Here is a 16,978-nt window from a genome sequence, read left to right on the forward strand (position 1 = left end):
CTCAGACAGCCTCAGACAGCCTCAGACATCCTCAGACAGTCTCAGACAGTCTCAGACAGTCTCAGACAGTCTCAGACAGCCTTAGACAGTCTCAAACAGTCTCAGACAGCCTCAGACAGTCTCAGACAGTCTCAGACAGCCTCAGACAGTCTCAGACAGTCTCAAACAGTCTCAAAAAGTCTCAAACAGCCTCAGACAGCCTCAGAAAATCTCAAACAGTCTCAGACAGTCTCAGACAGTCTCAAACAGTCTCAAACAGCCTCAGACAGTCTCAAACAGCCTAAGACAGCTTCAGACAGTCTCAAACAGTCTCAAACAGCCTCAGACAGTCTCAGACAGTCTCAAACAGTCTCAGTCTCTGAGCTGTGAGAGTTGGAGCAGCCTGCGCAGGAACCTCTGTGCAGCTCTGAGCGAGTCCGACCCCGACCTCAGCGTGAGTCCTGCTGCCTGAAACAGTCTCAGACAGTCTCAAACAGTCTCAGACAGCCTCAGACAGCCTTAGACAGTCTCAAACAGTTTCAAACAGCCTCAGACAGTCTCATAAAGTCTCAGACAGTCTCAGACAGTCTCAAACAGTCTCAGACAGTCTCAGACAGTCTCAGACAGCCTCAAACGGTCTCAAACAGCCTCAGACAGTCTCAGACAGTCTCATACAGTCTCAGACAGTCTCAGACAATCTCAAACAGTCTCAGACAGTCTCAGACAGTCTCAGACAGCCTCAGATAGTCTTAAACAGTCTCAGACAGTCTCAGACAGTCTCAGACAGCCTCTAACAGTCTCAGACAGTCTCAGACAATCTCAAACAGCCTCAGACAGTCTCAGACAGCCTCAGACAGTTTAAGAGATTAATAAAAATAACCTTTCTGTCCCTGATGATTGATGAACCAGTTAGTAACACATATGTAGGTCAGGCTGCACTTCCACTTCCTCGTCTAGTTTTCCTCTCATTAAAAACAAACGTCCATTTTTCTGTGTTTTATGAAGTAAACACAGATTTTAACAGTTTATTTTCTCTCTTCCAGGAAAACGTTCTTCAGTTCTTTGCTAAAAGTTTCTCTTCGTCTCCTCTGAATGTGACGAGGGAGATCTACACCAGTCTGGGTAAACACAGTCTGATGTTTCATGTGTTTGTTCACAACATCAAAGTTTGAGTTGGAACAAAGTCAAGAAACATTCAAAGTGTCCGCTCCATTTTTACTGTACAGTCCTCTGATAAGATAAGATGTTTATTGATCTGCTGTGAGAGAAATTCAGATTAACAAAAGCAGGACAGTGAGAAAAGCAGCATGAAGGTGAAAGAGATCAAAGTAAATACAATAAAATACTATATACAGTAAACTGGATCTCTGTGTAAATACATCTGTAATATGCAGAAGTTCCTGAGATTAACATTTTTCTTAATCTTCATGTCGTCCTCCCGGGTCAAATCGACCCCGTCTGTTTTGACTGTTCCTTCTTTCCTCCCTTCCTTCCTTCCGTCTGTCCTTCCTCCCTCCTTCTTTCCTTCCCTCCTTCCTTCCGTCTGTCCTTCCTCCTTCCCTCCTTCTCTCTTTATTTCCTCTGTCCTTCTTTCCTCCCTTCCTTCCTCCCTCCTTCTTTCCTTCCCTCCTTCCTTCCGTCTGTCCTTCCTCCCTCCCTCCTTCCCTCCTTCTCTCTTTCTTTCCTCTGTCCTTCTTTCCTTCCTTCCTCCCTTCCTCTTTTCCTTTCTCCCTCCCTCCTTCCTTCTTTCCTCCCTCCTACCTTCCTTCCTCCCTTCCTTCCTTCCTTCCTCCCTTCCTTTCCTTCCTCCTTTCCTTCCTTCTTCCTCCCTTCCATCCTTCCTTCCTCCCTCCCTCCCTCCCTTCCTTCTTCCTCCCTTCCTTCCTTCCTCCCTCCTTTCCTTCCTTCTTCCTCCCTTCCATCCCTCCTTCTTTCCTCCCTTCCATCCTTCCTCCCTCCCTTCCTTCTTCCTCCCTTCCTTTCCTTCCTCCTTTCCTTCCTTCCTTCCTCCCTTCCTTTCCTTCCTCCTTTCCTTCCTTCTTCCTCCCTTCCATCCTTCCTTCCTCCCTCCCTCCCTTCTTCCTCCCTTCCTTCCTCCTTTCCTTCCTTCTTCCTCCCTTCCATCCTTCCTTCCTTCCTCCCTTCCATCCTTCCTTCCTCCCTCCCTTCCTTCTTCCTCCCTTCCATCCCTCCTTTCCTTCCAACCTCGCTGCCTTCTTCCTCCCTTCCATCCTTCCTTCCTTCTTCCTCCCTTGTAATTGTAATGTGTTATTTTTATTTAATTTAAACAGGGACAGTGTACAATAAAACATTAACGTTGTACATAACTGTAATACCTGAGCAATAAACTAAATCAAGTTATTGTCTTATAGCTTCAGATAGAGTTATTCCATCATTTTGGAGCATAATTGATATTAAAATAATGTTTTATAATAACTGAATTGTTGTAATATATATTATATCCACTCTGTATTGTGTAGTATAATCTACTGATATTATATATTTCATTTAGTGTGTTTTGACTCTTTATTTGCAGCTCACAGTGTGGAGTCCATGTTTGCGTCTCACAAGCTGAACTTTGCAGCCGGCGTCGACGTCAACAGACCTGAGATCAGCCGGCCGCTCAAACAGGTGTTTAATTATTCAACCAGGAAGTTTCCTTTAGATACGATATCAGTGTCACAGAGTTACTCAAAAACACTAATTCACCTCGATGCAAACATGATATCTGTTTTTCTTTTTTTTGCTTCAGATTCGATTGATGAACGACTTTCAGAAGGAAGTGACGACGTTTTGGATCCGACATCCAGAGAAGTGAGTCATCAGGGTCTCAGATGTTAAATTAGATTAAATCAGTGCTGAAGGTGCTCAGATGTAGCAGCAGTACAGCAGGTTATGATAGATTGATGTTTTAATAACTTTTATATATTTTTAGACACTTTTTTCCTGCACTCTTTCTGCACACTGAGTATTTAATTATTATTTAATACATATATTTTATTATTATTATTATATTTTAGTTATATTAGTAACATTTTGGGTATTTTAGTAATGATTTCTTCCCTGTGGATGGAGCTGCTGTAACCAATTTCATTTCATGAGAAGGATCTATAATAATAATAATATAATAATAATAACAATAATAATAATAATTTTGTTTGTATAGCACCTTTCATACAAGAAATGCATCCACCAAGTTCTTCATATTAAAAGGAAGGTAAGGGTTAGAGGTTGCCTAGTCTGCATGCATCATTATGCAGAGCAGGGTTTAGTTAGAGTTCAGCTTTACCAAATATGATGCATTAATAAATAAAGAGTCTTGTGCAGATATAAACAGACGGTTGCACTAAACATCTGATCTGACAATACTGAAGTCTTCCTCATAATAAAGAACAATTACACTGTGTTAAACACCTGCTAGACCGGCCAATTAATACCTAAAAAGCTCTTAAAGTGTAGTTTTTATCCACTTAATCTCACCTCATCTATCCATCTATCCACCTATCTATCTATCTATCCATCTATCCATCTATCTATCTATCTATCTATCTATCTATCTATCTATCTATCTATCTATCTATCTATCTATCTATCTATCTATCTATCTATCTATCTATCTATCTATCTATCTATCTGCAGATACATGGAGGAAGTGATAGAGAGCACTTTCTCTCTTCTCTCCTTCCATCACGACCGCGGCTCCACGTCTCCTCGCTGTGAGAAAACTCTGGAGCCGGTTCACCTGCTGGCTCTGCTGGATGTTAAAGCTACCTGGTTCAAGAAGTGGATGGTGTGTAAAACCACAAACACACATTTCCTCTTTTATTTCACATGATTCTGTAGATTTATTCTTCGTCTCTCTCACATTCAGCACGGCTTCTACAGCAGGACGGTTGTTCTCAGACTCCTGGAGAGAAAATACAAGTCTGTGGTGAGTCAGTCCTTTAATAATCTACATCTCTCTCCTCCTCTCATACTTTACTACCTTTTGTACTTCTGAAAGAAAACCAGCTTCAAAAAGTCTCTCCAGGAGGCATCAAACCCTCGTCTCCACTCATGCTGAGAGCGTGACACGAGACAAGAGTGTTGATGGATTAAAGAAAGAGAAGAGAAAAGAGAGAAGAGAGGAGGAGGAAAGGAGGAGTTAAGTGTGTTATGGTTGCAGGTCAGGTACAAAGGTTCAGCTGAGTCACATATTTCATCCTCAGGACTCTGAGAGAAGCTGAGAGAAGGTGTTTTTTTAAATGTGTGGGTTTTGGAGAGAGAGAGAGAGACAGAGAGACAGAGAGAGAGAGAGAGAGAGAGACAGAGAGACAGAGAGAGAGAGAGAGAGAGGCTCTGACTTCAGGAGGATTACTGTTCAATCACTTCTTTAACTTTCTCTAAAGAAACTGTCGATAATGTTTTATTTAACGTATTTAACGTTAAAGCTCTGTGAGTCTGAGCTGCTGCTGCATTAACGTCCTCTCAGGTGTTTGGATGGATTTAGATGATCTTCAGTTCTTCAGTTCTTCAGTCAGCTTGTTGGTTTCTGAGCCGGTTCAGTAGATTATTCAGCCAATCAGCAGCAGCCACAGTAGTTTCTTATGACAGAGGAGAAAAGCTTCACACAGAGTAAATACATAAAGTTATCTATATATAAATGAAAACATCACTTAGTGTTGTGCTGATCATTATTGTGCCTGTTTTTCGCTTAGTTATGAATAAAGCTCATAACTGTGTACAGCAGTGTCTAATTAGTCGTATTCTTTTGCAGCAGCAGTGGTTTTATGATGAACTTAAAGAAGTTTTAAAAAGGTCTTAAAAGTCATTAAATTTGTGCTTAAAAACATGCAGATACCCTGATTGTAATGATTGTAATGTGATATAATATGTTTTGCAGGTTGTAGCAGCTCTGCAGCAGTGTGTCCATTACAGTGAATCCTGTGAGAGATTCACAGACGAGTCAGCTGATCTGCAGCCGGCGGAGCGTCAGATAGGTCAGTAATAAAACCTTCAGTCTGTGTCTGAGAGCAGCAAACATCTGTAAACATCTGTAAACATCTGTAAACATCTGCAAACATCTGTAAACATCTGCAAACATCTGCAAACATCTGCAAACATCTGCAAACATCTGCAAACGTCTGCAAACGTCTGCAAACGTCTGCAAACATCTGCAAACATCTGCAAACATCTGCAAACGTCTGCAAACATCTGCAAACATCTGCAAACATCTGCAAACGTCTGCAAACATCTGCAAACATCTGCAAACATCTGCAAACGTCTGCAAACATCTGCAAACATCTGCAAACATCTGCAAACATCTGCAAACGTCTGCAAACATCTGCAAACGTCTGCAAACATCTGCAAACATCTGCAAACTTCTGCAAACGTCTGCAAACATCTGCAAACATCTGCAGCAGCACTGATTTCATGTGTCCAGAGCAAAGCTGAACTACTGAGGAAAAGCTCAGTGAGAGAGTGAAGCTTCATTCAGAGTCTGTTGAAACAGACGAAACAACAGCAGAAAGAAAACATGAAGAAAGAAAACAAAAGATAAAAGACAGAGAGTTGAGAGTTCAGGAGAGAAAAGAAGGTTAAAGGTTGAAAAATCAGCACTCAGGGAAGAAAAGACGTGAAGACAAACTGAAGATAAAGCAGAATAAAAACATATTTAAGATATTTAAGTGTTGCAGAAACATCTTGAAGCTGCTACAATAAAACTCAGACTGATTTGGGGATAAAATGTAGAGTGTTAATGTAATAAAGAGAGCAGAGAGACTGTGTGTTATCTGCTGGGAGCCGGCTGACTCCTGCAGACACAACCTGACCTCGACTCTGATGAGCTGAGATACGTCGACTTCTTCCTCTCTGATACGCTGTTTATAAGAGAAGAAGAAGAAGAAGAAGTTTAACCCTCCTGTTGTCCTCGAGTCAAGGACTCCTTTCCTCCCTCCTTTCCTTCCTTCTTCCTCCCTTCCATCCTCCCTTTCTCCTTCCCTTCTTTCCTCCCCCCGTCTTTCCTCCCTTCCTTCTGTCCTTCCTTCCTCCCTTCCTTCCCTCCTACCTTGCTTCCTTCTGTCCTCCGTCCTTCCTTCCTTCCTTTCCTCCCTCCTTTCCTTCCTTCTTCCTCCCTTCCATCCTCACTTCCTCCCTCCCTTCCTTCTTTCCTTCCTTCCTCCCTTCCTCTTGTCCTTTCTCCATCCCTCCTTCCTTTTTTTCCTCCCTCCCTCCTACCTTCCTTCTTTCCTTCCTTCCTTCCGTCCTTCTTTCCTTCCTCCGTCCTTCCTTCCTTCCTTTCCTCCCTCCTTTCCTTCCTTAACTCGAGGACAACAGGAGGGTTAATATAAAGTTATAATGTAAGATCATGCCAAACTAGTTGATATGGTGTTTTATTGACAATTTACTGTTTTTAAGCAAGTTGAATTATTTGGTACAAAGTTTTTATGGTTACACCACTTAGACATTTTTGCCATAATCCTCTAATATATTCTCTCTAAATGGATTAAAAGCAGAAATTTGATGCTGGGTCCACAAAAAAAGAATGTGTGCAAGTTATTCATACGTTTATTTTCACATTTTAACCCTTTAAATTTAAATAAACTACATGTAGTACTTTGCATTGTAATAGATTTATGTTTTACTTTCCTCTCAGTTATTTGAACCAGATGTAAACATGATGATAATGTTGAATATTTGCTGTGTTAAATGTTCCAGGTTTGGTTCAGAGGAGCGTTTACACCAGGAAGGAACTGGAATACGTCTTCTTCGTCCACTCACTGTGTGTTTTGGGGAAACTTCTCATTTACACCAACGGGAGGAAACTGTTTCCCATCAAAGTGAAGAATCGCAAAGGTGAAACTTTACTATTCATTTACATCTGTCATAGAGTTACATGTGGTGTCCCCCCCCCCCCAACATTATATTTATTGAAAGTTTTATATCATATTTATATCAACACATACAAACTGAACCAGACAAGTACAATTATAGATATGAAGGACAATTAGGAGTTTTTACTTTCTCAATTTCAGCACAAATTTAGCTTTCATGTACATCAGTTTTATTCACTCTCTACATCCTCTGTTAGGATGAAGGACGGAGCAAAGAAGGAATGAGGGAGGGAGAAAGGAAAAGAGGAAAGAAGGAAGGGAAGAAGGAAGGAGGGAGGACAGAAAGAGAGATCGTAGTGAATCAGGCCCTCTGTGACAGTAAAGTTTAAACCCTGTAAAGAGCTGACTGCATCGTATTTAGCTGACAGCTGCAGGATTCAGCAGTGAAGCAGACAGATTATTGCTTACTATCCTCGTATCTTTACAGCGTGTAGGACTGTGTGACAGTCACATATAACAACACTCCCTGTCTTCTCTGAGGTGAAGGTGTTTCCCCCACTCCTTCTTTTAATGTCTTATAATAAAGTTACGTAACAGCGTTAATGATCGTAGAAGGATCATTAAAACAGAGTCACTGTCTGCTGTTCCCGCTCTCACTCATTAACCTTTTATTCCTCAGTGAGTCAGACTGATGGATGTGTTGTATTGTTGGTAGGTGAGGGGCAGCGTGGGTGCGCCCAGTCTCAGGAGTCGTATGATTGTGTTACAAAACAGAGATGATGACTATTAATTATCATCACTAATGTCATTATTCAAGTCAAAGTCAAAGAAGCTTTAATGTCAATTCTTCACATGTCAAGACATACAAGGAATCGAGAGAACGTTTCAAATGAAATAAAGTGCACAGGCAACAGATAGACAAGACATTTCCCTATTCTAAAGTAAACATATACACATATAAACATATATTAAAGTAACAATTTAAACATATAAACATATAAACATAGCCAGTAAAAGATAAGATACAAAAAGAATGTGCAATGTAGGAATTTACTGAGTATGACTAGAAGTAGTAACATAAGTTCTGTATTATTATTATTAATTAATCTTTGGATTCTTTTTCTGATCTGATGAATTATTTGGTTTAAAAAAGTCAGTAAGACACAATTTTCTAATCTACAGCCTAAAGAGGATATAAAGTAAAAAAAAAATTCACATATAAGAAAACACAATTATTAAATGTAATGTATTTTTATTTAATAAATAACTTAAATGATTATTCAATGGTTTTAATATTAATATGGTTGTATGTGTTAAGATGAATATTATAGTACATAAATCCCCTTGAGACTGTGATAACATGTAATTACATATATATAAGGGTCAGTCATACATAAGTGTTGGTAAGATGATTCATTCATAAATATGTTTAATAACTAGATTTAAAAGCAGCATCAGGTTTGTTAAAATCTACATTTAGTATTTTTGTTGGTTTTATATCATTTTGAAATGACATTTGCACCATTTTTTTTTACCAAAAGTAAGACTGAATGCTCCTGAAAATGTCAAATGGTGTAACCACAAAAGAATGATACATATTAAATAATGTAATATTTAGAACAATTGTATTCCATTAGCTTTATTTAATATAAAAGTTATAATGTAAGATCATGCCAAACTAGTTGATATGGTGTTTTATTGACAATTTACTGTTTTTAAGCAAGTTGAATTATTTGTACAAAGTTTTTATGGTTACACCACTTAGACATTTTTGCCATAATCCTCTAATATATTCTCTCTAAATGGATTAAAAGCAGAAATTTGATGCTGGGTCCATAAAAAAAGAATGTGTGCAAGTTATTCATACGTTTATTTTATCATTTTAAAGACTAAAACTCATCCTGGAAACATAATTAGTAGAAATGTCACACTTTGATGCCCCCCCCCCCCCCCCCCCCCCCCCCGTCTGATAACCTGTGTGTGTGTTTCAGATCCGGTGAGCCTCACAGATCTGGTCGTCATCCTCATTAACATCATGTACCAACACCCTAAACCCCTGCACCACGCCCCAACGTCACACACAGGTGGGTATCACACACACACACACACACACACACACACACACACACACACACACACACACACACACACACACACACATACACACACACACACAGAAAAACTGCACCATCAGCGAGTTTCAGCTTCCCGCCTCGCCATCGTCATGGCAACACCCAACGAGGAAACACCTTGAACCTCGTCCTGAGTCATTGCAGCTCTGGGAGACTTTGTGTTATTGCATCATTTAAGTCTCCTGATTCACAGCGACTGCAGCCCCCCCCCCCCCACCCCCCCCACACACACACACACCTTACCTGTGATTCATTTATATTAATATTTTACCTGCAGTCTGATAAACATGGGAGTTTCTTTGGAACATCATCGTGATACTGCAGAAATGTTTTTAAAAGGTTTATATCAGACTGATCCTCCTTTTTATAGAACCTCGTATTTCCTCCTCCTCACATTTCACCTATTTTATCTTCACCCCACTGGCTGCAGTCCATGTTAGGATTCATTTTAAGATTATTTTATTTGCTTTTAAAGCCCCCTCCTTACCTCTCTGAGCTGCTGCACCTCTACACTCCTAACCGATATCTCAAGTCAGCTGATTCATGAGTTTCCAAAACGTGTATGTAAAGATTCCACAAGTGATTTATTTATTTATTTACGGTATATGTTCGTCTCTCCATCACTTCCTTTGTCCTCATTCCAGTAGAAGATGAAACACAGTTAAAATAAACACACAGAGAATCAAAGTGAATCTTTAGATGCATTTTAAAGAATCTCCTTCCTTCCTTCCCTCTTTCCTTCCTTTCCTTCCTACCTTTCTCCCCCCTCCCCTACCTTCCCCCCTTCCTTCTTTCCTCTGTCCTTCTTTCCTTCCTCCCTTCCTCTTTTCCTTTCTCTCTCCCTCCCTCCTTCCTTTCCTTCCTCCCTTCTTTCTTTTCTTTCCGTCCTCCTTCCTTCTTTTCTTTCCTCCCTTCCTTCCTCCCTCCTTACCTTCCTTCTTCCTCCCTCCCATCCTCCTCCCTTCCATCCTTCCTTCCTCCCTCCCATCCTTCCTTCCTCCCTCCTTTCCTTCCTTCTTCCTCCCTTCCATCCTTCCCTCCTCCCTCCCATCCTTCCTTCCTTCCTCCCTCCTTTCCTTCCTTCTCCCTTCCATCTTTCCTTCCTCCCTCCCATCCTCCTCCCTTCCCATCCTTCCTCCCTCCCATCCTCCTCCCTTCCATCCTTCCTCCCTCCCATCCTCCTCCCTTCCATCCTCCCATCCTCCTCCCTTCCATCCTCCCCTCCTCCCTCCCTTCCATCCTTCCTTTCTTGACTCAGACTGTCTAACAGCTGAGGGGAACATGAAGGGATTTAACACATAAAGCATCTTTTACATTCAGCTGATAGATGTTAATAATTAAAGTGTTTATTTGTGATAAATGTTAATAATTAAAGTGTTTATTTGTGATAAATGTTAATAAAGTGTTTATTGTTGTATTTCAGACTCTCTGTCTCCCAGCAGTCTGGTGATGGAGCTGCTCTGGACTCTGTGTGAGAGGAACGATGCTGCAGAGAGTCTCCATCATTCTGCTGTTATTCAGACTCTGCTGGATCCTGTTATAGCTCTACTCAATGATCAACAGGCACGCACACACATATACACACACACACACACACACACACACACACACACAGTAACACACGCACACACACACACAGTAACGCACACACATATACACACACACACACACACACACACACACACACACACAGTAACGCACACACATATACACACACACACACCACACACACACACACACACACACAAGCACACAGTAATGCACACACACACACACACACACACACACACACACACACACAGTAATGCACACACACACACACACACACACACAGAGAGACACACAGTAATGCACACACACACACACACACACACAAAACGCATGCACACACACGTATACACACACACACACACACACACACACACACACACGCACACACAGAGTAACGCACACACACACACAGTAACGCACACACACACACACAGTAACGCACGCACACACACACACACACACACACACACCGTAACGCACACACACACACACACACACACACGCACACACAGAGTAACGCACACACACACACAGTAACGCACACACACACACACACACACACACAGTAACGCACGCACACACACACACACACACACTCACAGTAACACACACACACACACACACACACACAGAGACACACACAGTAATGCACACACACACACACACACACACAAAACGCATGCACACACACGTATACACACACACACACACACACACACACACACACACACACGCACACACAGAGTAACGCACACACACACACAGTAACGCACACACACACACACACACAGTAACGCACGCACACACACACACACACACACACACAGTAACGCACACACACACACACACACACACACACACACACGCACACACAGAGTAACGCACACACACACACAGTAACGCACACACACACACACACACACACACAGTAACGCACGCACACACACACACACCACACACTCACAGTAACACACACACACACACACACACACAGTAACGCACACACACACACACACACACACACACACACACACGCACACACAGAGTAACGCACACACACACACAGTAACGCACACACACACACACACACAGTAACGCACGCACACACACACACACACACACACACACACACACACACACAGTAACGCACACACACACACATATACACACACACACACACACACACACAATGAAAACAATAGTTAAGCCTAAATATTTCCATCATTGTCAAAGTTAATTTTGTGGTTTTAATTCTTCTCCTTCTCTCCTGTGTTTAACTCATGTCTGACGCTGTTGTTTTATTTAATGTGTTTTATTCTTTAATGTTATTTCTTTATTCCTCTCAGGTCAGATTAAAGTCTCCTGCAGTCACGTTGACTCTGATCGCTGATGTTCCTCGCTCGCATCGCCAACACAGACCGAGGTTTATCTCTGTTCCTGTATGAGAAGAATGTGCTGCTGGCTCACAGTGAGAGGTGAGACGGGTCAAACAGAACCTTTATATCTATCTACTGGTGAGACGGGTCAAACAGAACCTTTATATCTATCTACTGGTGAGACGGGTCAAACAGAACCTTTATATCTATCTACTGGTGAGACGGGTCAAACAGAACCTTTATATCTATCTACTGTTAAAGGTAGCAGAATGAATCCTTCTTCAGACCCGAGCATGGAGCAAAAACTCTAAAGACAGAAGCAGGTTTTATTAAAGATGATCCCAGGTGAGTTTAATATTTAATATTATGATATAATGAGGTTTTGAGGTTTAGTCTGACTTTATTTCTGCATTAAAACTGATTCCTCTGAGAAATATAAGATAATGAGAGTTCATCAGAGCGCTGTTCCTTCCTTTCCTCCTTTCCTCCCTTCCTTTCCTTCCTACCTTTCTCCCTCCCTCCTACTCTCTTTCTTTCCTCCCCCCTACCTTCCTCCCTTCCTTCTTTCCTCTGTCCTTCTTTCCTCTGTCCTTCTTTCCTTCCTCCCTTCCTCTTTTCCTTTCTCTCTCCCTCCCTCCTTCCTTCTTTCCTCCCTCCTACCTTCCTTCCTTCCTTTCCCTCCTTCCTTCTTTCTTTTCTTTCCGTCCTTCCTTCCTTCCTTTCCTTCCTCCCCTTCCTTCTTTTCTTTCCTCCCTTCCTTCTTTCCTCCTTCCTTTCCTTCCTTCTTCCTACCTTCCATCCTTCCTTTCCTTCCTTCTTCCTACCTTCCATCCTTCCTTCCTCCCTTCCTTCCTTCCTCCCTCCCTTCCATCCTTCCTTCCTCCCTCCCATCCTTCCTTCCTCCCTCCCATCCTCTTCCCTTCCATCCTTCCTTCCTCCCTCCCATCCTTCCTCCCTCCCTCCCAGCCTTCCTCCCTCCTCCCTTCCATCCTTCCTTCCTCCCTCCTTTCCTTCCTTCTTCCTCCATTCTATCCTTCCTTCCTCCCATCCTTCCTTCCTTCCTCCCTCCTTTCCTTCCTTCTTCCTCCCTTCCATCCTTCCTTCCTCCCTCCTTTCCTTCCTTCTTCCTCCCTTCCATCCTTCCTTCCTCCCTCCTTTCCTTCCTTCTTCCTCCCTTCCATCCTTTCTTCCTCCCTCCCAACCTTCCTTCCTCCCTCCCATCCTTCCTTCCTTCCTCCCTCCCTCCCTCCTTTCCATCCTTCCTTCCTCCCTCCTTTCCTTCTTCCCTCCCTCCCTCCCTCCCTCCCATCCTTCCTTCCTTGACTCGAGGACAACAGGAGGGTTAAAAACAAGCAGATCCTTCCTCTTCCTCCTTCTTCCTCCCTTCCTTCCTTCCTCCCTCCCATCCTTCCCTTCCTCCCTCCCATCCTTCCTTCCTTGACTCGGGGACAACAGTAGTGTTAAAACCAAGCAGATCCTCCTTCCTTCCTTCCTTCCTTCCTTCCTTCCTTCCTCCTCTCTCAGTACCTCTCTCTGTTTCTCCTCTGCAGAACCTCAGCCGCTCACATCATCGTGCGGTTCACCCTGAAGCTGCTGGATAAGGATCTGTCGTCTCTGACTGAATCAGACGTGTGTCATTCGCTGTGCGGAGCGTTCATCTTCGTCTGCAGACAGATGTACAACACGTGTGAAGGTCTGCAGGCGCTCAGACTGTACGGACTGCACCGAGCTGCTGCTGCTGCCTGGAGGAAGGTACGAGAGGAGATGATGTAATGTAGGGGTTAGGGTTAATAACTTTATATGTAGAGCAGCTTTCAACATGATGAGCTTATAAAATGATTTAATAGTAAAATAAATCAAGTTAAAACAGAAACAGACGTCAGCTGATCTCAGGATGTTATATATAATATATAATAGTTAAAGTTTGTTTTTAAAGAAGGAAAAGAAGAAAAGAGCTTCAGGCTGATTATACACACACACACTCTGAGGCTCTTATTGTTTTTAATGTTTTTATATAATGATTCAAGATGTTTTTAAGGCCTGAAACCAACTAATAAATAAAGATTTGTTAAACACTTTTAATCGCAGAAACTAAAACTGAAAAACAAAACCTGAAAATAAAAACTGAAAATATAGAAACAGAACTGAATGCGCAACCAAAACTAAACGTCTGCACTGTTCCTGCTGCTACGCACACACACACACACACACACACACACACACACACACACACACACACACACACACACACACACACACACACACACACACACACACACACACACACACACACACACACACACACACGCTGTTATTTTAAGGGGAAAGTCCTGAAACTGCTTCTAAAAACGTATAAATAATAAGACTAAAGAGTATAAATCTTCCTTCTCGTCTCTTTATGTTATAAATTAACTGGTGTGAGACTCTCTGGCGTCTAACCCTAACCCTCCTCTTCTTCCTCCTCCTCCTCTTCCTCCTCCTGACTCTCTCTCTGCTTCTCTGTGTTAATAATTAAAGATCAGAGCAGATTATAAAGCTCGAGGTTCAACAACGTTTCCTGATGTGAGGAACAAACAAACCGACAGAAGTTTGATTTATTTTTTACTGTTTATTTAATTTACAGTAAAAGGAAGTTAAATCTTATCTGTTAGATTAACTTTAAGGATCCGTCTACTTCCTGGTTATTGTTTCATTCATTTAACATTTAGTTTGTTTCCTTGAGATTAAATAATAATAATAATAATAATAATAATAATAATAATAGGTGTGATTTATATAACGACTTTACAAACCCAAGGACGCTTTACAAAAGGATTAAAGTTCATTTAGCTAAGAAATCATCATTTAAGACAAAAATCAGCAGTTTAATTAATTAAAAAGCACAAACATTTTATGTTTTAAAATGTTATTTTATTATTGTTATTATTCTCAATCATCATTTAATCTCTTAGTCCAGCTTTTATTCAACTTTATCTCTTTTTAATCTTTTTAATGTAATTCTTCTATTTCTTTATCTGTTTTTTTTTTTACTCTAACTTTTAATAAACTTTTTTTCTTATTCTCTATTATTTATATTTACTTATTTTACTTATTTAAACATTCTGATCATTATTATTTTATCTTATGTGCATTTGTCTCAATTTTGTCTTTTTAATCTGTTAATCTCTTTTTTTTACTATTTTTTTTTTAGTCTTCTTTCTTATTTATTTATTTATTTATTTTCTCTTATTTATTTTACTTTAATTAATTTACTTTAATAACATTAACATATAACATATTATCTCTTGCATGCATTAATCCCCATTTTTTCCTTTTTCTTTGTAATTTATTCTTAATGTTTTATAATCAGCTATAAATAACTTTTAACAACATTAACCTGAATAAAAGCTTAAATATTTTAATATAAAGTTATTTTAATCTTAACTAAACACTATAATAAGTTAGTGAGTAACTCTGATCTTCAGTCTCATTAAAACTCATTTAAATCTCATTTTAATGAATTAACTTTTTATTATTTCTTCTTTATTTTTAAATCTCATTTTAATGAATTAACTCTTTTTTATTTCTTTATTTTCAGACCAGCTGTTTATCTGAACGGATTCTGACTCCGATTCCCGGAGCCGACGCTGCTTCTTCCTCTCAGGATCCTCACAGCAGGTAAAACTCTTCACACTGTTCATAACCTTTAAATTACACACTTTACCCTCATAATTAATGTTTATATTCATCATTATAGGATCATCAGTCTTTAATAAATGTGATTAAATCTGCACAGAAAGTTGAATTATTACAGTTTCTTGTATATTTGGATCATTTTAAGGTACATTATTACATTTCTGGATAAAAGAAAAAGTTTTTAATGTTATTTAAATGTAAAAATGGTTCAAATTAGATTAAAAACGATGATTCAGTGATGACAGAGACTCACTGTGGAACATAAATACTGGTTTCTTTAAGTTTTAGTGACGTTTAACTTGCAGATTATTACATTATTTTGCACAGTAAGCATCATAAAGTTAGACCTGAACCTTCATATTTCAGCGTTATGTAACAATAACCTTTAAATTACACACTTTACTCTCATAATTAACGTCTATATTCATTATATTCATCATTATAGGATCATCAGTCTTTAATAAATCTGCACAGAAAGTTGAATTATTACAGTTTTTAGTATATTTGGATCATTTTATGGTAAATTATCACATTTCTGGATAAAATTAAAAAGTTTTAATGTTATTTAAATGTAATAATTAGACTCTGAACAGTCTGTAAAGCTTCAGAGACTCACTGCGGACCATAAATACTGATTTCTTTAAGCTTTACTGACGTTTAACTTGCAGATAATTACATTATTTTGCACAGTAAGCATCATAAACCTTCATATTTCAGCGTTATGTAACAATAACCTCTCCATGCATCGTGCAGCAGAACTCACTCAGGGTTCAGCTGCAGTTGATGATTGTCAGAAAAACCATAAAAATATATAATATACAGGTTGTTTTTGAGGGGCAGACCCTTAATCTCTCTCTGATGGTAACATGTTATATAATCTGACATTCTTTAGATTAACGTTAACATAAAAACATATTAACTCAGCATGTTTTTATATTCTCATGAATCTAACGGCCGTTATAAACACAGGTTAAACTCTCTCCTCCCAGATGTTGGGATCGTTTCCTCCTGCAGGAAATGACACGTAGAAACTAGATTAAAACTTCCCTGGAACTGTATATTTATAATCTCTGATAGTACACGCTGTTGCTGGGAGGAGTTTATAGAAGATACGTTTATGAGAACAAAGGTTTAAAAACCTGCAATGTGGAACTTTTACATATAAATGAATGTTTGTTATATAAATGCTGATGAAGGTTAATCTCTGTACAAACACTTTACTCTCATATCACCACTAAGCAACTAATGTGTGTTAAAACTTGCTTTTTGTGCAGCTTTTATTAAATATATAAAGTCCAGAGTAAACTGAGACTTCACTCCTTTAAACTCAGAACCTGTTTATTAAAGCAGTAACTGAATATATTTGATGTTAAAGCTGCAGATTATTCACATGTTTAACTTTTTATTCATATTTTCTGGAAGCTGAAACAGAAAAATCATGTTTTTATAGAAG

General features: G+C 39.9%; 1 protein-coding gene across 1 annotated transcript in view; it reads left to right on the forward strand.

The window, feature by feature from the left end:
• tbc1d32 (TBC1 domain family, member 32) overlaps positions 1-15,507 on the forward strand; it is a gene marked incomplete at its 3' end in the record, with an annotated part of 22,633 nt that extends 7,126 nt beyond the window's left edge. The window contains 13 exon segments of the mRNA XM_062415119.1: positions 1,023-1,101; positions 2,516-2,610; positions 2,732-2,793; positions 3,619-3,769; positions 3,851-3,910; positions 4,862-4,958; positions 6,676-6,813; positions 8,783-8,875; positions 10,347-10,486; positions 11,821-11,868; positions 11,870-11,949; positions 13,401-13,602; positions 15,428-15,507. Coding sequence (XP_062271103.1) covers positions 1,023-1,101; positions 2,516-2,610; positions 2,732-2,793; positions 3,619-3,769; positions 3,851-3,910; positions 4,862-4,958; positions 6,676-6,813; positions 8,783-8,875; positions 10,347-10,486; positions 11,821-11,868; positions 11,870-11,949; positions 13,401-13,602; positions 15,428-15,507 — 1,325 coding nt within the window.
• Positions 15,508-16,978: the final 1,471 nt, after the last annotated feature.

This window comes from Scomber scombrus, unplaced genomic scaffold (assembly GCF_963691925.1).
Source record: "Scomber scombrus unplaced genomic scaffold, fScoSco1.1 SCAFFOLD_349, whole genome shotgun sequence".
In the NCBI taxonomy this organism is placed as follows: Eukaryota; Metazoa; Chordata; class Actinopteri; order Scombriformes; family Scombridae; genus Scomber; species Scomber scombrus.